Source organism: Megascapheus bottae, chromosome 4, assembly GCF_031878675.1.
Source record: "Megascapheus bottae isolate mThoBot1 chromosome 4, mThoBot2.hap1, whole genome shotgun sequence".
Lineage (NCBI taxonomy): Eukaryota > Metazoa > Chordata > Mammalia > Rodentia > Geomyidae > Megascapheus > Megascapheus bottae.
In genome coordinates this window covers 13,990,156-14,014,337 of record NC_143512.1, presented here as the reverse complement: position 1 = coordinate 14,014,337, position 24,182 = coordinate 13,990,156, and the positions used below count along the sequence as shown (strand labels likewise).

Here is a 24,182-nt window from a genome sequence, read left to right as displayed (position 1 = left end):
AGTGTTGGAGTTCTAGTCTTGAGAAAAATCCGAGGACAGTGCTCAGGCCCTGAGCTTAAGCCCAGGACTGGGAAAAAAAAAATCTGTTAATCCATTGTTGTAGGTCCAATAGTTGGGATAAAGCTGAGCATACAGTTAGGTTCTCAATACTTATTGAACTGATAAAAATCAATTTGTCAGGGAAAAAATGTTACTGAAATACAACTCAACTGTGAACTTTAAAAAGCAATCTAAGATATTTGTGACAATAAAGCAGATGGGCCCCTAATACCACAGACTTGAAAAAACAGCAAATTGAAGCTGTAGTTTAGTATGAAGTCTGGACCACCATGTAGCCCAACGCCGTGCTGTTGTAGTGAAATGAGCCATAACATGGCTAAACAGAAAGACATACAAACTGGTACTTTGCTCTTATACACATGCTTTGATTTTAAAAATATATGAATTGGTTGCCCATCTTTTGTGCCTCCTTACTGTAGATTTTCCAGATACAAAATGATGACTCAGAATCCAAAGCCTGGGATAGTCCCTTATTAAAGTGGGTATGATTTTCTGTCAGAGCACCTAATTCTCTTTAGTCCTAAAGTAACACAGACTAGAATCACAAAGGTTATAATCTAGATTCATGTATGTATGTTACTACAACAATCATTTGGTGTGATAGCAATGATGTTTATATAAACATTGTAGCCTTATAAGGTGTTCTCTCATTTATTTCACAGGCAACAAGAAAGAAAGTCATTCTTATTTACTGTACAGCAAAAACTGGGTCCTCCCTAGGATCACATGGGAGACACACCCTAGGTGTTCCTCTGCTAGGTCTATGGCCAGAATTTATCCCAGGCTGTCTTCAGGATGGAATAAGACAGGTGAGAAGAATGCAGGGAGAGTACATTAGGTGGGATGAAGAAACTATGTCAGCACTCAGGAGGAAAAGGAATAAACCAAAGTACTGACAAGACAATGAGAAAACAGAAGACACAGAAAGGAAGAAAGGAGGGTAAATAATTGAGTAGTCACCGAGGGAAGGCAAATACACTGCTCAAAGGCAGATGAGGCATACAGAGACTGTTTCTCATAAATCCCCAAAGAATTTTCTTTTCAACATATCCTGTTTTAATAATTAAAATATTGCTGTGAGGAATCCTTGGGCAGACCCAGGTTAGGTCCTTAAAGCCCATGACTCCTTGATCCTCCATTCAGTAAGACTAGAATGGGAATGGACTAAGAAGTTCCTAACTAGAAAAGTGTTATCTTTCTCAAAGTTAATAGTATATTATCTTAATTCTCCATCACAACTGGAAATTAAGTTGAACTATGGCTCATGGAAACTCCTCCAGGAAACTGTAACTTGTTATTGCTAAATGATAGCTTATGGACCAGCTAAGTCAAAAAGCCAGTGATCCAGAAGATTTAAGACCCTCTACCAACAGAATGTTTTAGACCTTGATCAGAAAAACAATTCCTTTTATAACTTCAGGCTAAGCTGGTAATATCCAGAAAATGGTTTACCCCATCCAGGTATTTGTGAAAGCAGAATGGATGTCACGCTGTAGATGACAAAGCCAGGTGGAAGAGGATATTGGGGCAGGACAAAGACCTTTGTTGGGTTACTGTTAGTCCAAACATCTTTTATATTTATTCCCATCTATGTCTGATAAGCTCTCTGGTCATTTTGGCCTTTCCTGTGCAAGTAAAGCAACAGTCCATAGAAACATGATATATAAAGATTCATTCTACTACATTAAGATGACAATAATAATAATAATAATAATAATGAAAACTGTCAACATCAGAGCAGGACTGAACTTGGCCAATAACCCCTAAGATCGTTAATCCTTTAAATATCTCTAATGGAAAAGCTGTGGGAGAGCTGTTTTTTTTTTTACCCTAGGTGTAAAAATTGGAGAGAAGAAAGAATTCATACTTGTTTTTTTTTCCCATTTAAGAGGATCATAGTCCTGCTATTTGAGGACTGAGAAAAGAGTTATAAGCAGGAAAGATGAAGAGGCTCTCACAATTTCTGTGGATACAGTGCACACTCATGCTCTTTCACCATACAAGCCAGCAAAATCCTAAACAAAGAAAAAATGTCCTTTAGCTTAGTTTACAGAGAACAAGGATGCTCTCATGTTTGGGAAGAAAGTGAAAGTCTATGCCTAGATGAAAATCTCAAACAAGCTTTTGATTATGATTATACAGCCTCCTGAGCCACCATTGCCCCTAATTTGTATTGCTTCAATAGCTTTCTGTCTAGTGTCTGCTTCTAACCCAGTCCTTACACCTCCAGTCTAATTCTCAACCCAGCAGTTAGAGAAGTTCTTTTAAAAGCAATCAGATAATGTCATTCTTCTGTTTAATGTTCTCCAATTACACTCTTGCCCAGGACCTATGATTTCTCCATGTTTTTCCTGTCAACATCTCTGAACTTCATCTGCTTCTGCTCTACCTTGTTAGCGTTAGCCAGCTCGATATCCTTCAACATTCTACACTGACTTCCTCAAGAACCACCTATGCTTCCAACTCAGAATTTTTGCATTTACTGCCTAAGATGCTGTGTCTCAGCACCACCAACTGATTCTACTCTCCTTTTTATTTTGTCACCTTTTGAACATATTGTTTACCTGTATGCTTTGTTTTTATTCTTTTTGTGTGCCATGGGGCCCGAACTTGTCCTGGGTGCTGTCCCTGAGCTCTTCAGCTCAAGGCCATCATCCTACCCTTGAGCCAAGCCCCACTTCCCGTTTTCTAGAGGTTAATTGGAAATAAGAGTCTCTAGTCCTTTTGTGCCCAGGCTGGCTTTGAACCTTGATCCTCAGATGTCAGCCTCCTGTGTAGCTAGAACTATAGTCGTGAGCCACTGCACCTGGCTACCTTTATGCTTTTGCTAGAATGTAAGCTCCAATTTTGTTTATAGATGTAGGTCAAGCATCTAGAACAGTGCCTAGGACTAGCAGCCATTCAAAAATTCAAAATGAATTTATTTATTTATTGGTACCTCCTCATTTTCAATCTACTTCCTTCATCCTTCATTTAAAAGGTACCAGTTTTAGCAGAGCACTGGTGGCTCACGCCTATAATCCTAGCTGAGATCTGAGGATCACACTTCAAAGCCAGCCTGGGCATAAAAGTCTGTAGGACTCTCATCTCCAATTAACTACCAGAAAACCAGAAGTGGTACTGTGGCTCAATTGGTAGAGTGCTAGCCTTAAGCTTAAGAGCTTAGGGATAGTACCTAGGCCCAGAGTTCAAGTCCCATGCCTGACAAAAGAAAAAAAAAAGTACCAGTCTTCTCAGAGAAACAGACTGATCAAAAGTGTAAAAGCCCAGAGTTAATTGTTGCAAATCCTACCTGGGTAGTAAGTGAGTTTTTGTTGCTCTGGAGCTTCAACTCAGGGCCTTGAGCTTTCACTCAACTGGCTGATTAATTTTAAGCAATAATCACTCTATTTTCCTAGTTTAAAATTGTAATTTGTGGGGACAGGAGTTTGGCCTACTGGTAGAGTGCTTGCATAGCATGCATGAAGCCCTGGCTTTGATTCCTTGATAACATATACATTAAAAAAAGCCGGAAATAGTGCAGTGGCTCAAATGGTAGAACTTCAGTCTTAAGAAAGCCCAAGGAGAGTACCCAGACCCTGAGTTCAAGCCCCAAGACTAGCAAAAAGAAAAAAAAAAGTTAATGAATTCATATATACAAAGTATACAAAGCTGTGCCTGCTATAAAAACATGTTCCACCAAACCAGGGAAAGACCCAACAAAAAAAGAAAACTACAGACCTATCTCTCTAATGAACACAGATGCAAAATTCCTCAATAAAATATTAGCCAACAGGGGCCCGGGAGTTTGGCCTAGCGGTTAAAGTGCTTGCCTAGCATGCACAAAGACCCGGGTTCGATTCCTCGGTATCCCACATACACAACCAAGCCGGAAGTGGCAGAGATGAGACACAACCAAACCAGAAAGTGGCAGAGACAAGACTGCGACGGCGACAGAGAGCGAAAGAAGCGAGCTGAGCTGAAGTAAACAGAGCCCAACCGAGTGGTGGCCGGAGCGAGCGGGGCCGGAGCGAGCAGGACCGGAGCGTGCGGGAGCGAGCCGAGCCAGAGCCAGCGAGGCCGGAGCGAGCGGGGCCAGAGCGAGAAGGGGCCGGAGCGAGCAGAGCCAGGAGCAAGCGAGAGCTGGCCGGGCCGGAACGAGCAGGGCCAGAGCAAGCCAGGAGCAGGGCCGGGCCGGAGCGAGCGGGGCCAAGAGCAAGCTGGAGCGAGCTGGGCGGAAGCAAGCGGGGCCAGAACGAGCGGGCCGGAGCGAGCGGGGCCGGAGCCAGCGGGGCCTGAGCTAGAAAGAGGGCCTAGCCGGGCCTGAGCGAGCAGGGCCGGAGCGAGCGGGGCCAGAGCGAGCGGGGCCGGAGCGAGTGGGGCCGGAGCGAGCGAGCGGGGCCTGAGCTAGAAAGGGGGCCTAGCCGGACCGGAGCGAGCGGGGCCGGAGCGAGCGGGGCCGGAGCGAGCGGGGCCGGAGCGAGCGGGGCCGGAGCTAGAAAGGGAGCCTAGCCGGGCCGGAGCAAGCAGGGCCGGAGCAAGCAGGGCCGGAGCTAGAAAGAGGGGCCTAGCCGGGCCGGAGCGAGCGGGGCCGGAGCGAGCAGGGCCGGAGCGAGCAGGGCCAGAAAGAGAAAGGGGCCAAAAAATAAAAAAATAAAAAAATAAAAAAAAATATTAGTCAACAGAATCTAGAAACAAATTTAAAAAATCATACACTATGATCAAGTAGGCTTCATCCCACAGATGTAAGCCTGGTTTAACATTCACAAATCAATGTAATATATCACATTAATAGAGCTAAGGATAAGAATCATATGATCATTTCTCTGGATAAAGAGAAGGCATTTGACAAAATACAACATCCATTCATGTTGAAAGCACTAGAAAAAATAGGAATAAGAAGTACATTCCTCAAAATAGTTAAAGCCATATATGAAAAACCTACAGCCAGTATTATACTAAATGGTGAAAGACTGGAACCATTCACCTTAAAATCAGGAACTAGACAGAGATGCCCACTCTCTCCACTTCTCTTCAATATAGTGCTGGAACTCTTAGCCAGAGCAATAAGGCAAGAAAAGGACATCAAAGGGATCCACATAGGGAAAGAAGAAATTAAACTGTCCCTATTCGCAGATGACATGATCCTCTACTTGAGTGACCCAACAAACTCCACTCTCAAACTTCTAGAATTAATAAACTACTTTAGCAAAGTGGCAGGATACAAAATTAACCTTCAGAAGTCAGTAGCCTTCTTGTACACCAACAATACACAAACAGACGGCCAAATCAAGAAAATGATCCCATTCGCAATAGCCCCCAAAAGAATAAAATACTTAGGAATATACTTAACCAAAGATGTAAAGGAATTATTCAATGAAAACTACAAAAACCTAATGAAAGAAATTAAAGAGGACACTAGGAAATGGAAAGACATCCCATGCTCATGGCTAGGGAGAACCAACATAATGAAAATGGCTATACTGCCAAAATTGATACACAAATTCAATGCAATCCCCATCAAAATCCCAAAGACATTCTTTACTGAAATAGAAGATATAATTCAAAGATACATATGGAACAAGAAAAGACCTAGAATAGCCAAAACAATTCTAGGCAAAAAAGAGCAATGCTGGAGGTATTACAATACCAGACTTCAAACTCTACTATAGAGCCATAATAACAAAAACTGCTTGGTATTGGCACAAAAGCAGACCAGAAGATCAGTGGAACAGAAGACCCAGAAATAGAACCACATACCTATAGGCAACTTGTATTTGACAAAGGAGCCAAAGATATACAGTGGAACAAACACAGTCTATTCAATTATTGGTGCTGGCAAAACTGGGCAGCCACATGCAGACAACTAAAAATTGACCAGAGCCTTTCGCCATGCACAAGCATTAACTCAAAGTGGATCAAAGACCTCAACATCAGATCGGAAACCATGAAACTGCTACATGATAAAGTAGGAGAAACACTGGAACTCATAGGCACAGGCAAAAGATTCCTGAACAGAATCCCAGGGTCACAACAGATTGGAGAGAGACTCGATAAATGGGGCTACCTAAAAATAAAAAAGTTTCTGTACAGATAAAAACATAGTCGCAAAAGTAGAGAGACAGCCAACCAATTGGGAAAAGATATTCACCAACAATACATCTGACAAATGTTTAATATCCAGTATCTACAGGGAACTCAAGAAACTAATCCTCCCCCAAACCCAACAAGCCATTCAGTAAATGGGCAAGGGAACTAAAGAGAGACTTATCAGAAGAAGAGATTAAAATGGCAGAAAAACATATGAGAAAATGTTCATCTATGGTCATAAAGGAAATGCAAATAAAAACAACCCTAAGATACCACCTTACCCCAACAAGAATGGCCAAGATTTTGAACTCAGACAATGACAATTGCTGGCGGGGTTGTGGAGAAAAAGGAACCCTACTACACTGCTGGTGGGAATGTAAACTAGTTCAGCCACTCTGGAAAGCAGTGTGGAGGTTTCTCAAAGAACTGAAAATAGACTTCCCTACGATCCCGCCATACCACTTCTGGGCATCTACCCTAACATCATAACCCAAGATATGATAAGGACACCTGCTCAGCTATGTTCATCTCTGCACTATTCACAATAGCCAGGCGATGGAAACAATCCAGATGCCCTACTGCAGGTGAATGGATACAGAAAATGTGGTATATATACACAATGGAATTCTACATAGCCAACAGACAAGATAAAATAATGGCATTTGCAGCAAAGTGGATGAATCTAGAGTGAATCATGTTGAGTGAGACAAGTCAAGACCTAAGGAACAAAAGGCCCATGGTATCCTTAATATGTGGCTATTAAATCCAAAGAGTACAAGAGCGAGGACTGCATACCCAATGCTATGGACATGGTAATGGAAATATAAACATAACTATAAGATATAAAAACCTTTGACTCTATAGACATAATGTTTTATTTTCTAAAATTAGTATGTTTCTATGACATACAAACCCTTAACCTAATTTTGATTAAGTTCTAAAAACTAAGTCCCATTGATTGTAAATAGAGATTCCCTTCTTGAACACTCGTTTGTTAAACCTGTCATTTAAAATATGATGTAAAAATCAATGTTAATAAAAAAATGAAACTTAAAAAAATGCTCAATAAATGATTGGCTACTAGAAGCCTAATCAGTTACTCTCTAGTAGTTAGGTTTAAGGGCAAAATTGCAAAGAGAAGGATATTCCCAACCTTACATTTCTTACATTTCCCATTTTACCTATACATCCCTTCCCCCTGGCCACTTTCATCTATCCTTTCCTGCTGTAGACAAGCCAATCTTTATAGACCTTCAACTGCCCTCAGAATCTTAGCACATGTTGTAATTTTGCCTGTCCAGGAGTAGCAAACTTGTTTTTTATTGGGGGTGGGGAGAGGCTGGTCCTTGGGCTTGAACTCAGGGCCTAGGTGCTCTCTCTGAGCTTTTGCTTGAGGCTAGCGTTCTACCATTTGAGCCACAGCATCACTTCTGGAATTTTCTAGGTTGTTTATTGGTGAAAAAGAGTCTCAAACCGGGGCAGGGTGGCTCAGACCTATAATCCTAGCTACTCAGGAGACTGAGATCTGAGATTCAAAGCCAGCACACTCAAGTCCGTGAGACTCTATTTCCAATCAACCACCAGAAAATTGTCAGTGGTGTTGTAGTTCAAAGGGTAGGGTGGTAGCCTTGAGCTGAAGAGCCCAGGGACCACGTCCAAGCCCAGAGTTCAACAAACAAACAAAAAGACTGTCATAAGAAGTCATGCGCCCACTATCTGACAAATTTAACTATACCCCCTTTCTATATTACCCAGACAATAAAATAAAATAAGAAAAGAAAAAAAAGAGTCTTGCATACTTTTCTGCCTGGGCTGGCTTTAAACTGGGTCCTCAGAGCTCAGCCTCTTCAGTAGCTAATAAATATCTTTTACTTTGTGGGCCTTATAGTCTCTGACTCAATTCTGCCATTGTGGAATGAAAACAGCTATAAATAGTAAGAGCAAATAAGAGTGACTATATCCTAATAAAACTTCATTTACAAATGGAAGTACTGTGCCAGATTTGGCCCATGTATGTATGATAGTTACTGTACTGTTTTAGATACTTCTCTTCACCTAGCAAATCCCAATTTTCCTTGAGTGCTCAGCATAAATGGTGTATCTACTAAGAAGACTCTGACTAGGTCTCTTCTGTGTTACATTAAATAAATAAAAATATAAATAAATAAAAGATAACAGTGGAAGCTAAAAAAGAGGCTTCCTCTGGCCTGGAAAAATGTATTTAGCTACAAAAGACATTGACCTACAATGAAAACAGTCTATTCCCTGCAAGAGAACTAATGATGCTGGCACAATCAAGGATTACTTTTGTAGCTGTACATTGAAAGTCAAACTGATAACAAAATAAAATACCTGATGGACATAATACTCGAGATCAAAGAGTGCAGCAATCTTCTCTTCCAAGCTGGAGCTGGAACTGTTGAACTTATTGATCAGTCGTACCATGATCTGCATGTCAGTCTCAATTACTACATTCAGTTCATCAAATGCCTTCTTTAACTCTTCAATGGGGCGGAAGAGTCGCTTTACTTCAGCCTGTCTTGCCTAAGGAAAGTAACAAAGAAATTATGAATCTAGTCTATTGGAGATATCTCCCAAGGCTTTATGGTCTACCATCAATGCCTACCCTTAAAGAATTGCTGTTCCCAAATTCCACATCCTCTATAATCTATACCATCAAAAGTTCTTGATATTTTCTAAGATGTTCAGGGGGAAAAAACACTCAGAGCCAACTGTAGTAGCTCATGCATGTAATTCTAGCTACTAAGGAGGCTGAGATCTGAGGATCACAGTTCAAAGCCAGCTCAGACACTAAAGAACTTGAGATTCTTATCTTCAATTAATCATTAGAAAACTCAAAAAGTGGCAGCTGTGGCTCAAGGGGTAGGGTGGAAGCCTCGAGCTGAAGAGCTTAGGGACAACACCCATGCCAGGAGGTAGGGTGGTAGCCTTGGGTTGAAGAGCTCAGAGACAGTGTCCAGGCCCAGAGTTCAAGTGCCATGACTTACACAAAAAAAAGCCTTCATAATCTACCCATATAAGCCTCTTCTCTAAAAACACACTCAAGATTTTTCTAGGCTCAATTAAACTGAAGTCTGACTTCCAGTATTAAGGAAGCAAAAAGCCATCTTGTTGAAATTGATGAGATCAGAGAAAGTAATACAAGCCTATTTTCAGCTGTAATCTCATGTGGAATATATGAGGTCTACAATAAAATAACTCACACCACGACTACCTTTCATAATCACAGACTATCTTGACCGTGCACTAACATTTTAGGGAAACCTGGATATTGGAAAGTGTGGGTAAGAACTGTTAGAAATGTAATTTACCGATGAAAATTAAATCACTGTCATTACTGTCAATCTAACCACAGGTGTACAATTTGTTCAACTGTTTGAAGTGTCTAAATTACTGTATGTGCTATACTCAAATCTCAATTTTCTCTCAATTCCTCCACAACCCATACACATATGAAGATTTTTAAATGAAGTTATGTTAGAGGTGAATAAAAGATTTTAATTGGATATCTTTTATCTGTGATGCTCCTATTTTCTTCCCAATCTTGGAGAATAGTGCTTATGAGTCTGAAAGGTCACAGTGGTTTATATATCTATGTTCCAAGAAAAAAATTACAAGGTATGAATATTTATAAAAGGCAGCATGATGAGCAGTTGTTAGCTCCAAATGGGTTTCTTTCCCCATTATAAGCACTCCATAGAAATCAATCAAAGGCATGAATCAGCCTCTCTTATAAAAACTGTACCAGCAGAAGTGGAGATGTGGCTCAAACAGTAGAGCACCAACTTGAGTGAAAAGCTAAGCAAGCAAGGAGGCCCTAAGTTTCAAGCCCCAGTTCCAGCATGAAAAACAAAAATGAAACCCACAACAAAAACAGGCTGGGAGTTTGACCTAGTGATAGAGTGCTTGCCTAGCATGCCCAAAGACTGGGGTTCGATTCTTTGGTACCACATACATAAAAAAAGCTGCAAATAGTACTGTGGCTCAAGTGGTAGAGCACTAGCCTTGAGAAAGCCAGTGCTCAGGCCCTGAGTTTGAGCCCCAGGACTATAGGGTAGAAAAAAAACAGGAGCCGGGATTTGGCCTAGTGGTAGAGTACTTGCCTACCATGCATAAAGACCCATGTTTGATACCTGGGTACTCAGGCAAAGAGATCTGGGAAGGCTGAGTCACTTTCTAGAGCTATGGAACAAGATCAAGTGAGCATAATTAAAAAGCCCATCATCCACACAAAAAGCCCATCCATCACAAACATAGTTCCTGATCTTAAAAAAAAGAAAAATTGAATCTGAAGTAATTACAAAGTTACATGAAATCACAAAAATAACATACATAGTATCATGTACCTTTTTTATTTATTGTTCTCCAATGAGTATGTATTTCAAATATTAGTACAATGTCAAAACTAAGAAAAGAACACAGACTAAATATACTATTTGGTCTAGTCTAAATAGCCTTAGATTTCACCACCTTTTAATTGTGCTCATTTGCATGTTTATCACTCTGTACACCTTTATTGAAGCTACAGATTTGGGTAACCATCAATACAATCAAGCTGTGAAACCACTAAGCACCTCCCATTTTATAACCTCTTTATAGCTGCACTTTGTCCTATTGTTTTACCATAACCATTTATATTTCTCCACCTCTGTAATTCTGAAATTTGGAGAATATTACATCAATGGAATCACACAGTCTTTTTAGACTGGCATTTTCCCCCCACTAAACATAATGACTTTGAGATCTACCCAAGTTACTGTAGATACAAACAGTTCTTTTTTTAATTCAGATTAATAGTCCATTATATATAGTTTGTTTAATCTTCACCTGCTAAAGAATATCTGAGTTGTTTCCAAGTTTTATCTGTTATGAATTTAAAAACTGCTATGAAAAAATATGTCCTGGAATTTGAACTCAGGTCCTTATGCTTGCTAGGCAGCAAGCACTTGAGCCACTCATCCAGTCCTACCTTTTTTGTTGGTTACTTTGGAGGTGGAGTCTAGTGAACTTTGTTGGCTGAGCTGGCCTTGAACTGTGATCTTCCATATATCAGCCTCCTGGGATTCAGGCATAAGTCATTTGCTATGAATATCTGTATATTTTGTTTAAATACAAGCTCTTTTTTCTCTGGGATAAAGGCCAAAGAATAAAATTGTAGGATGATTAAAAAATATTTCTTTTAAAAGAATCTGAACTATTCTACAGGGTAGGTAAGCCATTTTACACTCCTACTGACAATATATGAAAAAACTAGTTTTTTTTATATCACTATGCATCCTCGCAAATATATACTGATATCACCCTATAGATTTGAGTTTCTCTAGTAGCTAATGACGTTAAACATCTCGTCACAGGCTTATTAGCCATCTATATATCCTTATTGTTAAAAGGCTGATGTACTTGGTCTATTTAATACATTGACTAAAGTACTTTGTCAGGCTGGGATATAGTTCAGTGGAAGTGCACTTGCTGGGTATATGCAAGTATACCACCCACCACAAAAGTTTAAAATGTCGGGGCCGGGAGTTTGGCTTAGTGGTAGAGTGCTTGCCTAGCATGCACAAAGACCTGGGTTCAATTCCTCGGTACCACATACATACAAAAAAGCTGGAAGTGGTGCTGAGGCTCAAGTGGTTGAGTCCTAGCCTTGAGAAAGTCCAAGGACAGTGCTCAGGCCTTGAGCTCAAGCCCAGGACAGGCAAAGAAAAAAAAAAAAGTTTAAAATGTCCATTGTTAAAAACAACAGCAGGGCCCAGGAGTGTGGCCTAGTGGTAGAGTGCTTACCTAGCATGCATGAAGACCTAGGGACGATTCCTTGGTACCACATACATAGAAACAACAACAACTACAACAACAACAAAACAGGTATGTGCTCTGACTCAAGTGATAGAGCACTAACCTTGAGAAAGCCCAAGGATAGGGCCCACCCTGAGTTCAAACCCCAGGACTAAGGGGTTGGGGAGGGGGAAACATGGCAGGAACTGGTGGCTCATGCCTGTAATCCTAGCTACTTAGGAGGCTGAGATCTGAGAATTGCAGTTTGAAGCCAGCCTGGACAGAAAAAGTCCATGAGACACTTACCTCCAATTAACCACCAAAAAACCAGAAGTGAGACTATGGCTCTAAGTGGTAGAGTACTAGCCTTGAAAATAAAAACGCAGGTAAGCACCCAGACCCTGAGTTCAACCCCATGCACTGAGTTCAACCCCACATACCACCACAACAAACAGAAAGGTATTTAAAACAACATGGCTTATCTATATCAAGCTAACTATAACCATATAAAGTACCACTTTTGCTAAAATCCAAAGTAATTACATAAAAACATTTTAAAGCCGGGTGCTCATGGCTCATGCCTATAATCCTAGCTACTCAGGAGGCTAAGCTCTGAGGATCCCAGTTCAAAGCCAGCCCAGGCAACAAAGTCCATGAGACTCATCTTCAAGTAACCACTAGAAAACTGGAAGTGGGGCTGTGGCTCAAGGGACAGAGCAGTAGCCTTGAGCTAAGAGCTCAGGACAGTGCCCAGGCCCAGAATTCAAGCCCTATGTCCAACAAAAAATAAAATTTTGAAGTCTGTAGGGACATTATATGGTTTCTTTCAAAGCCTTCCAATGACTGTTCACTCTGCATCTGTTATTCAGTTCCATATATAGGTGTAACATACATAGTTATATGGCTTCTTTCTATCTCAATAATGAACCCATGGACTATTTCTTGAAAATAACTAAAAGAAAATTGGTCAGTTGAAACAAGTAGAAGAACAAAAAAATAATGGGAAATTGGGCATAAAATCCAAATTGAATATATATTGAATTGGGATAGATTTGGGGATGTTAATTTACTGCTGCTGTTTGATATACTAGAAGTACAGCCACAGGAACATAGAAAAATGAGAAGCCCCAAAGTCCCACACACTGGCAAAAAAAAAAAAAAAAAAAAAAGTCGCACCTTCACATTATAGAGACTGGGCAACTTTACAACACAGAAGACAGAATAGGTAAATGTTGAGAGATAATTTTTTCTTAGAAGGTAATAAGACATAGAAAAAATTTTTGTTCCATGTCATACAATGAAAAACTAAGCAATGTTCAAATTTCTCTTTGGTGAGTTTTTTTTTTAACAAAGAAATGAAAACTTTTAATCTTCATGGTTCTAGAGTTTAAAATTACAGTGTGCCAAACAAATATCTGTATTGCTACTTTTAATTTATAATTGATGGCAGTGTAGATTTTTAATGCTTGAGAAAACTTTAAAGGTCATGAAATGCTATGTGTCTATTGATTATTAAGACCATTATGCACAGTTTCAGCTTGAACAATCTTTTTTTTATCTTTTGTTGGTCATGGGGCTTGAACTCTGGGCTTGCGCCCTGTCCCTAAGCTCTTCAGCTCAAGGCTACCTCTCTACCCCTTGAGCCACAGACCCACTTCCCATTTTCTAGTGATTAATTGGAGATAAAGAGTCTCACATTTCTTCAGTGCCCGGGCTGGCTTTGAACTGGGATTCTCAGATCTCAGCCACCTGAGTAGCTAGGATTACAGGTGTGATCCAGCCAGCCCAGCTTGAACAGTCATTTTTATAAGTCCATGTGAAAACAAAGTGAGGACTGCTAGCCCACAGTAGTTTTTGACTTTGCAAGGCCTATCACAAAGAGATAATTTCACTTTCATGAAATCCAATTCATCATTTAAAAAAATGGCATTTTATTTTAATTTGATTTGTTGGTATTGGGGTTTTTGACTCTGGGTCTTACAATTGTTTTTGTAGTGCTGGGATTGAACATTTGCCTGTGCATGCTTAGGCAAGTGCTCTACAACGTGGTCATAGCCCTAATCCTTGCTTCAAAATTTTTTTTATTAAAGAATTTATTAACATTGATTTTTACATCATATTTCAAATGATGTGCTTAACAAACTAAGTATTCAAGAAGGGAATTTCTGTATACAATCATTGGCACTTAGATTTTAGAACATAATTAAAATTAGGCTTAGGATTTGTATGTCATAGATACATATTAAACTATGTAATAAAACATTATGTTTGTAGAGTCATAAATTTTTATGTCTATGTAGTTGTGTTTATATTTCCAATACCATGTCCATAGCATTGGATATGCAAATATTGAGTCCTCGCTCTTACACTGTTTGGATCAAATAGCCACATATTAAGATACCATGTGCCTTTTGTTCCTTTGGTCTTGACTTGTCTCACTCAACATGATTCGCTCTAGATTTATCCACTTCCCTGCAAATGCCATTATTTTATCTTGTCTGTTGGCTATGTGGAATTCCATTGTGTGTGTGTATATATATATATATATTATATGCCATATTTTTTGTATCCATTCATCTTCAGTAGGGCATCTGGACAATCCTCGTTTTTTTGAGACAGGGTCTTGAACTTGAAATTCTACCTAGCCTCTTGAGTGCTGAAATTACAGGCATGCAACACCACTGCTGGATGATAAGACTGTATATTTTTATTTAGTCCAATGTATGATTTTTTAACTTCCTCCAAGATTTTCTTCTTTGTTCTTCTCAGACTTTATAATTTAGTCTTCATTGAACTTTATTCCTGTAATATGTATTCTGCTGTTGAATGAATTGTTACTTTTTCAAAGATAGTTATTGTACTTTTGGTTCTGTAATCCCATTTTATCTGCAATTTTCCTTTCCAGGACCTCAGTCACTCATGGTCAACCATGACACAAAAATATTTAAATGGGAAATTCCAGAAATAAACAATTCCAATGTTTCAAATTATACATTGTTCTGAGTAGCATGACGAAATTTCCCAATATCCTGCTCTAGCCTGTGTTAGATATGAATCATGCTTTGTCTACCTGCCTGTTAGTCACATAACTTTTATTACAGTATATTGTCATCCTTGCCTTATTTCATTGTTAATATTTTATGAGTCCTAATTTATATATTAAATTTTAGCATAGATATGTTTATACAAGAAAAAAACACAATATATATATATATATATATATATGGAGAGAGGGAGAGAGGGAGAGAGAGAGAGGAAGAGAGAGAGAGTGAGAGTTCAGTGCACTGTTTCAGGCAGCCACAGTATCCTTAAATATATCCCCTCCTGGGAAAGTGATTACCATTGTAATTCTATTTGACTCTTTTCTTTCCTTCTCCCTTATTTTCTCCCTCTTCCTCTTTCCTATTCTCCTTCCCTACTTTCTTCTAATTTCCCCATCCCTCCCCCATCTTGTTCCCTCCTTTCATCTCTTCCCCTCCCCTCCTTTTCTCCTTCTCTCTCCTATCTCCTCCCATCCTTTCTTTCCCTTCTCCCTTTCTCTTCCTTCCTTCTTACAGTGTTGGCAATCAGGTGCTCTAAGTCAAAGTTCCAGCCCTTATATTCAATGAAGTTTTCTTTGTTTCAAGAGTAGCCATAATTACTAAATGAGGCTGATAGCTGCTTTAAAATCTTAGATAATTACAAGTTACAAGTCATCACTCAAGGAAGAGGTCTAGTAAGTGTGGTAAAATAATAAAAATGTGGTATAGGGCCAGAAGCATAGCCTAGTGGTAGAGTTCTCACCTAGCATGCATGAAGCCCTGGGTTCAGTTCCTTGGTAACACGTACACAGAAGTAGGAGGAAGTGGTGCTGTGGCTCAAGTGGCAGAGTGCCAGCCTTGAGCAAAAAGTGTAAAGGGGAGTGCCCAGGCCTCGATTTCAAGACCCAGGACTGGCAAAAAACAAAAACAAAAAAACAACCACCTGAGACTCTTATCTCCAATTAATCACTAGAAAATGGAAAATGGGTCGGTGGCACAAGGGGTAGGGTGATAGCCTTGAGCTGAAGAGCTCAGCGACAGCACCCAGGCACAGAGTTTATGGCCCCCCACCCAAAAATGCTATTTTGGACTGCTTTCTTTGTATGCTACACAAAGACACCTAAGTATTCCAAACTATAGTTCAGTTTTCATACCTTTTGCTATATTAAATCTGTTCAGTTTATAATGGGAGTTACCTAGGAGTTATGGCCAGAACTTTGTCTGCAAAGTCTTTCTTCAGCTATGCTCTTCCAAAACACTACTCTCAATCTCTTTTGGGAAGGTAAAGATCATCATCTGCTACCACTGGACATTCAAAGTGAAAGAGTAGCTTCTCATGACTAGCACCACGGTGGTTAGGGGAATCTTGTTGCTGCTGAACTGAAAATGGTAGTTCATGCTCCTCACTTCCCTTACTGACCCTATCCCAGAAAGGTATATAGAGAGCAAAAAGAAAACCAAGAAACTCCTTGTGAAGTTTCAGTGTCACTACCTGATTTATCACACCATCATTTAAAAATTTTTCCCTGTGTTTGTATTTGGAATTATATCCATGGTTTATAGTTATCTTTAGTAGGAAGAACAGAGGACAAGAAGAGTCTACCGTATCTTGCTCAGGATCAAAAATTTAAGGTGGTCATATTTTAAAATGTAATACATAAGAAATAAAGCATCAAGTAATATGCACTATAAAAGAGAGATAAATGGGTAAGATTCAATAATGATAATCCAAAACTGATAGATGGCTTTCTGAGACTAGAGGAGCTCTTCAACTAAATCAACTAAGGCACTCACTGATACAAAGGAATTAATGCTCTTCTCCCCAAAATATCAAGTGCAAAACACAACCATGATCTAGTGGTTCAAACCTGTAAGCCTAGCTACTCAGGAGGCTACCATCTACAGAATTGAGGTTCATTTAAGCCTGGACATAACAGTCTACTAGATTCCATCTCCAAAATAACCAGCAAAAATCAGGGCTGGAAATATAACTCAGTAGAAGAGTACCAGTTGAACATGCAAGCTGAGCAAATGTGAAGGCCTGATTTCAAACCTTAGTAGCACATGCAGAAAGAAAAATTACAAGAGATATGACCAATATCTAACAGTACTATCTTTATAAATAGCAAAAGCACCTGTACTTACAAGACACCACACAGGAGAGTTTTAAAAATTAATAAAAATTAATAAACTAAAAGCCTGAATGTATTTGTAGAAAGAGCTTGAGAACATGTAAAAAAAATTCCCAGCCTATTACATGTGAATTTATTTTCCAGTCCCACAGCCAGTGCAGTTAGCACTTTGACAGGGAGCTGAGTTAGTCCAGATAGGCTTGAAATGAAAACAGAAGCATCCTAGGATGCAGTAACACAATAAAAGTGTTAACAACCTAAATGCCACAGAAATAAGGACAGAGAATGACAGCCATAACTCAGAAGAGGGTAGCTGACTCAAATCAGCTGGGTTCTTGATTTTAGCTGCTGATATGTGGATGTCTACAAAAAGAAAGTTTTTAAATTTAATTTAATTTTATTGTCAGGGTAAGGTATAGAGGGGTTACATTACTTCTCAAACCTTGATACTCCTCTCATGTTTTTGTTCCCCTTTCCCTCTTCCTACCCCTCCCAATCATCTTGTTTTCCCCCTTCCCTTCCCTATTTCAAATAAAGTAAATGTATATATAATATACCATGTAACAAAGTCAGATACAGTAACCACATGAGATTAACCATAAGTGGAAGAAAAGAGGTAAGAAATAACTTCACATAGTTATTAAAAACAATCACAAAGATAAACCTCTTGTTTCTATAACCTAGAGTTCATTTCTTTTAGTCTCATATGATCATATGTACATAGCTTTTGAGCTACTGTGATCCTCTGCTAGGAAAATCCTAGATGTGTACTAATTATTACAAATGAGGGAAGCTACATTGCCTATGTTCCTTCAGAGGACTTCTTTTACTGTAAAAATCAGCCATGGAGAACAATCCTTTGCATTTTGTTCTTCAAATGTCTTTATAATATTCATACTTTTACACACTGAGTTATGAGAGTAAAATGTCATTACCTGAGGAAAGAGAATTCCATTATGCTTCCAAAGAAAGTAAAGAGAAGAGCAATAGGAATTATGAAACCAAGAGGTTTCATAATTATGTTTCATCAGTCTCACACAATGCCCATAGTAAAGAGATGATAGTGGAAAGAACCCAGAACATGAGTGCTTTCTCTAGTTCTCAGGCACTTATGCTCTCCTCTTCGGACTAACTTGTACCAAAGAGCAGATTTGCTTTTACTCAACAATTCTATCTGTGATAGAGTGGAATTTCATGCATCACCATCCATTACCTGCTGTTACTAGTACTTGTTCCTTATATTCCCACACTCTTTATACAGGATGTGAGAAAAGTCATGGAGACTTGGTCTATATATTAACCTTGCCTTTAAACAGGTCAACACCTACTCCCACCGCTTGAGTAAGAAATACTTGGTAACAATGGATCTGAAGCATCTAAAGCCTTCTTGCAGCCTTACAAAGAACCTAATGCTAAACCCCCATCAGACAAGGCTACAATTCTAGGAAATGACAGAGAGATAGACAAAGAGAAAGGAGACTCTGAGATAGAAAAAAAGGAAGAACTTCAGACTTCCCCAGGGCAACCACTAAAGGAGGTACTATAAAGGACAGGACTCAATTACAAATGTACAAATATGTCTTGTCAGGTTCCCTGGATATTATAAACTCATATCTACTTCAAGAAGGATTTCTTCTGAGTATAGTCTACCTGTAGAGTCTACGCTCCCAGATATTAAGGGCACAAACAAGAAGCTGTAACTGCCTATTTTTTTCCCCTTTGAGCTCAGGGTCTGAGCACTGTCCGTGGGTTTTCCTCAAGGCTAGGGCCCTACCACTTGAGCCACAACACCACTTTCAGCTTTTTCTATGTATTTGGTACCAAGGAATCAAACCTGGGTCTTCATGCATGCTAGGCAAGCACTCTACCACTAGGCCAAACTCCTGGCCCATGACTACCTTTTTTTCCTTCTTATTATCTCAGCTTGTTAAGAAATTTATAGCTAGGAACGTTTAAGTTATATTTTTGCCCAGCCTTAAGTTTCATGCTTAAGAAATCTAAGGCCCAGAAAAAAATATATATTTGCTACATGTTAAAGGACAAAATAATGAATTATTCTTCTTTACTGATTGAATTCTTTTATTCATTTGGAATAACATATGTCTACATGCAGTCAAAGTGAGAGGCTCTGAGTGTAATCTCCTTTCAATCATTCTTGTTTATGATACTGGAGAGTATAGTCACTTTTGTTCTATCATGCAATTTCTCCAACCATGTAGTGGAAAGTTGAATTATAACCTAGATAGAAACGCTCCCAAGCTGAGCGCTATGGCTCATGCTTGTAATCCTAGCTATTTAAGAAGATGAGATCTGATGATTGCAGTTCAAAGCCAGCCCAGACACTAAAGACAATGAGACTCTTATCTCCAATTAACCACTAGAAAGCCAGAAGTGGCACTGTGGCTCAAGGGGTAGGGCGGTAGCCTTGATCTCGGAGCTCAGGGACAATGCCCAGGCCCAGAGTTCAAGCCCCACAACCAACAAGAACAAGAAAAAGGGCCAGGAGTTTGACTTAGTGGAAGAGTGCTTGCCTAACATGCATGAAGACCCGGGTTCAATTCCTCGGCACCACATACATAGAGCCTCAGTGGTGCTGAGGCTCAAGTGGCAGAGCGCTAGCGTTGAGAAAGTCCAAGGACAGTACTCAGACACTGGAAAAAAAAAAACTCTCCCAATGTTGTTTTATTTGTTTTTGTTGTTTTTAAAGAAACAGTCTAGGGGCTGGGAATATGGCCTAGTGGCTGAATGCTTGGTTAGTATGCATGAAGCCCTGGGTTTGATTCCTTGGTACCACATACACAGAAAACGCCAGAAGTGACACTGTGGCTCAAATGGCAGAGCACTAGCCTTGAACAAAAAGTGTCCAAGGACAGTGCCCAGGCCCTGAGTTCAAGCCCAAGGACTGTCAAAACAACAACAGCAAACTGTTTATATAAAGGGTTTTAAAGGGCTTTTCTTTGTTGCTAATGACTCTTCAAGTTGTTCATAGTATGACCACCTGGTTTTTATTGTAACAGCTACTGGAAAAATTGTATTTTTTCCATAGAAAAATACTGAGGTTTATACTAATTAGCTTTCACTAATGGAAAGAATACCACATACCTCATCTTCCTTTGAACTCTTCATCTCTGCTCCCTCTTTGAATTTGGCCAAGGCACTTTTGAGGTCCTGAGATGTGTAAGTGTTGGTGTTGATGTCAAGCCTGTCCAAAGAAAAGTTCAGAGTCAGGAGAATCACACTAAATTCTACAAGACAGAAAATACCTTGGGTATCTGACAGCCAAGGAAAGATAGGCCAGACCAAAAAGCTAGGCTAGAACTCTTGTGTAGTACCATACTTTTGCTTTCAGCCAGGGGTCCAACAAGATGACCTTACCTTGCAGTTAGAGGAGAAAAAGATACAATTAAAGATGGAGCTATGTCTAAGAGAAAGGAAGACAGCACAGGATGGATAAAAATTCACATTGAACAGTGGTTAGCCAGCTGTTTGAACAGAAATGGGTTTGGAATGTTTGCACAATGCTGTTCTCCAAGTACATTTCCCAGCATAGCCTCCTAGGAGGAAGGGTAGACAAAGACAGGGAATAACATACACTCATATTTATATTTTTTCTTGGCAGGGATACAACAGGGACCCAAGCCGCTCATAGTGTACCTGACCTTAATTTGTCAAGTCAACCTGTCTTCACATGAATGAGTTAGATATACTCAGACTGTATCAAGGCCAGCTACCAAGAGGAGTAAAGAAAGCACATGTGCTAGTAATCTCATTAACCTGCAGAGACCAGAGTTATATCCTCACAAAAAAACACTAGAGAGGGCTGGGAGTTTGGCCTAGTGGTTAAAGTGCTTGCATAGCATGCACAAAGACCCGGGTTCAATTCCTTGGTACCACATACATACAAAAAAGCCGGAAGTGGTGCTGAGGCTCAAGTGGTAGAGCTCTAGCCTTGAGAAAGTCCAAGGACAGTGCTCAGGCCCTGAGCTCAAGCCCAGGACTGGCAAAAAAAAAAAAAAAGAAAACGGGAAGTGGGGCTTGGCTCAAGGATAGGGTGGTAGCCTTGAGCTGAAGAGCTCAGGGACAGCGCCCAGGCCTGTTCAAGCCCCATGACCCATAAAATAAATAAATAAATAAAAATAAATTAGAGGGCTGGGAGTTTAGTCTAGTGGTAGAGTGCTTGCCTAACTTGCAAGAAGACCCAGGTTCAATTCCTTGGTACCACATACATAGAAGAAAAAAAAACCAACACTAGAGATAATTTAAGGCACAGCCATTCATTTTGACTGGAGAAAGGGCATTCATATATGGAAAAGGGGCAAGATCTCACCACCAGCATTCAGTTCAGTTAAATGAAGAAGACTGATACGAACAAATGGAAATGTGGAATATGGATATTGTGGCTTGACTATGAAATGACCTCTACATACTCAAGTATTGGGGACTTCGTCGTTAATTGACAGGACTTTGGGGAAATGACTGTATCCTCAGGATTCTTAACTAATCAGTGAATGAATCCCTTGACATTATTCTAAACATGACAGTATAATAATAATAATATTGGAAGAAATAGGCCAAGAGCATCTTTAGGAGCTGTATCTTGCCTTGGACACTTTCTGTATTCTCTCACACTTTGCTTCTGGGCTGCCATGAGTTGAATAGCTCTGGTGTACTACCCCATCTCCACTGTAATGGACAAAACTTCTGAAATCATGAACAAAATAAAACCTTACTCCCTTTTAAGTTGTTTGTGGCAGGTAGACAGAGATACAAAAGTAATTAACACAAGGGACTATGTATGACAAGACTATTCAGTTGTTGCTAGATACAACTGAACAGTAGTTATGTGTTATGAAATCTCAGAGCTAGAAGAGGAAGGGACTACTCATCTCGCTCTACTTTAGGAGGGACAACATCAGTCCCAACACGATCTCAACAACTTTCAAGAAAGCTTCTGGAGCTCAGTCTTTGATTCATTATAAAGATTTTGGGCTCTAATAAAAACACTGTTTTCTTAAATCTTAGTCTAAAACTAATTCATAATAACTGATCACTCCCATTTAGTGAACACATATTCTGTTCTGTTCAAATTATTAGTTCAATTCCACACAGGAGGAGAGAAGTTCTCAAAACCCTTTTGCCACAGAGCATAATCCATTGCCAACTACATATGGATGCCATGGCTCTGCCCCTACCTCTACAGGGACGCTACATATTCAAAACCCATAGACAGGGGCCGAGAGTTTGGCCTAGTGGTTAAAGTGCTTGCCAAGCATGCATGAAGACCCGGGTTCGATTCCTCGGTATCACATATAGAACAAAAGCCTGAAGTGGTGCTGAGGCTCAAGTGGTAGAGCTCTAGCCTTGAGAAAGTCCAAGGACAGTGCTCAGGCCCTGAGCTCAAGCCAAGGATTGGCAAAAAAAAAAAAAAAAAAACCATAGACAGAAATAATTATCTCCACATCCACGACTTGGTCAGGACTAATGCTAGCTTCTTATTCCTCAGTTTAAGTCTTATTTTCCCAGGTCCTTGTATCATCACCTAGTCTTAACACACATTCATGAATATAAGTAGAAATGTATGTGCACATATACAACCTATCAACTTATATTCTCATTTAATTCTTTACTGAAAAAAAATGGATGTTATCAAGAATTTCTTCAAATTCAGGTTTGGGGATATAGTTCAGTGGTAAGAATGCCTGCCTAGAAAGCAGTGAGGGTCTGGGTTCTTATTCTATGAGAAAAAAAAAAAAGAAAAGGGATGAGGAGGGTAAAGAAGGGAAAATAAATGGGAGGGGAAGAGGAAATGGGAGAGGAAAGTCTTTTTTTACAAGAATTTTCTCATCTTCCCATCCTCAGCTCTACAAATCAACCTACATTAAATCCTCCATTCTTTATTACCCTTCTATTACAATAGATGACAGTGTACCTGCTTCAATTATACAAATGTTCCAGATCCTACTTGGCTTCACAAAAGGTTTAACCCCCATAATTACACTGTTCTCTCTTTCCGTCATCAGTAATTACTTCCCTTAACTGGCTTATTCTTTTCAGTACACTAACACCCCTTTGACTTCCTGGTGTCTTCTAGTTGCCCTTTCCTGCTTCTCTAAACAGTAAAACTTTATGAACATAGTCTTTACTCACTCATCCTAACTTCTTCACTTTTTACTCACTCATCCTAACTTCTTCACTCCTGTTTACATTGCAATTTACTCTAACTTAGCTTCTGTTCTCACTATACCAATATTGTTCATCAAATTGATGATTAAATCGAATGAACTCTCCATTAACTTCATAACCCCCATCTATTCAGCAGCATTTTGACAGTACATCTTTCCTTCTTCATTCTTCTCTTCTGCCTTTTTGTTACCATACTTACCTGGTTCATCATTCTGTCTCCAATTCTTTAGATGGTTCTTTTATCTCTTACCCCACACGCTAGAATGCCTCAAAGTTCAGTCCTGAATGACCTTCTTTTCCCCATTTCTAAAATATCAATCTGCTAATTCTTCCTTAGGCCCCCAGCCTCTCCCCTGAACCAATAGACTTTTCTATAACTACCTAACCATGTGAATCCCAGATGTTTAACACATGCACCTAACTTATTAAATCTAAAAACACAGTTATTACTATGATTACTATTCTCTAGAAATTTGTTTGAAAGCTAGAAAGACATCCTAGGGTACAGTGGGAAGAATTCAGAATAAGACCCATCCCAGGAGAAGGAAGTCATCACCATCATTAACACACACTCACTCTCTCTGAGTTAACAGTACCTAATTCCCATACCACTGTGTCAAAATCTTTTGAGTGTCTGTTCAACTAGGTTTTTCACTATTTTTAACACTTGAGAGGGCTGGGAGTGTGGCTTACTGATAGAGTGCTTCCCTAGTTTGTATGAAGCCCTGGATTTGATTCATCAGTACCACATAAACCCAAAAACTTGGAAGTGGGGCTATGGCTCAACTGGTAGAGGGCTAGACTCGGGCAAAAGCAGCTCAGGAAACTGGGTGCAGTGGCTCACACCTATAATCCTTAACTACTCAAAAGGCTGAGATCTGAGGATCACGGTTCAAAGCTAGCCCAGGCAATGAAGTCGAGA

At 39.7% G+C, this 24,182-nt stretch overlaps 1 protein-coding gene across 4 annotated transcripts in view; it reads right to left on the bottom strand.

The window, feature by feature from the left end:
- Positions 1-24,182, bottom strand: part of Sil1 (SIL1 nucleotide exchange factor) — a 234,899-nt gene that overhangs the window by 61,169 nt on the left and 149,548 nt on the right. For all 4 annotated transcript variants that reach the window (XM_090331436.1, XM_090331433.1, XM_090331435.1 and 1 more), the window contains 2 exons: positions 20,180-20,279; positions 8,482-8,673 (listed from right to left, as the gene is read on the bottom strand). In XM_090331436.1, the coding sequence (XP_090187562.1) occupies positions 8,482-8,673; positions 20,180-20,279 (292 nt within the window). The remainder of the gene's footprint in view (positions 1-8,481; positions 8,674-20,179; positions 20,280-24,182) is intronic.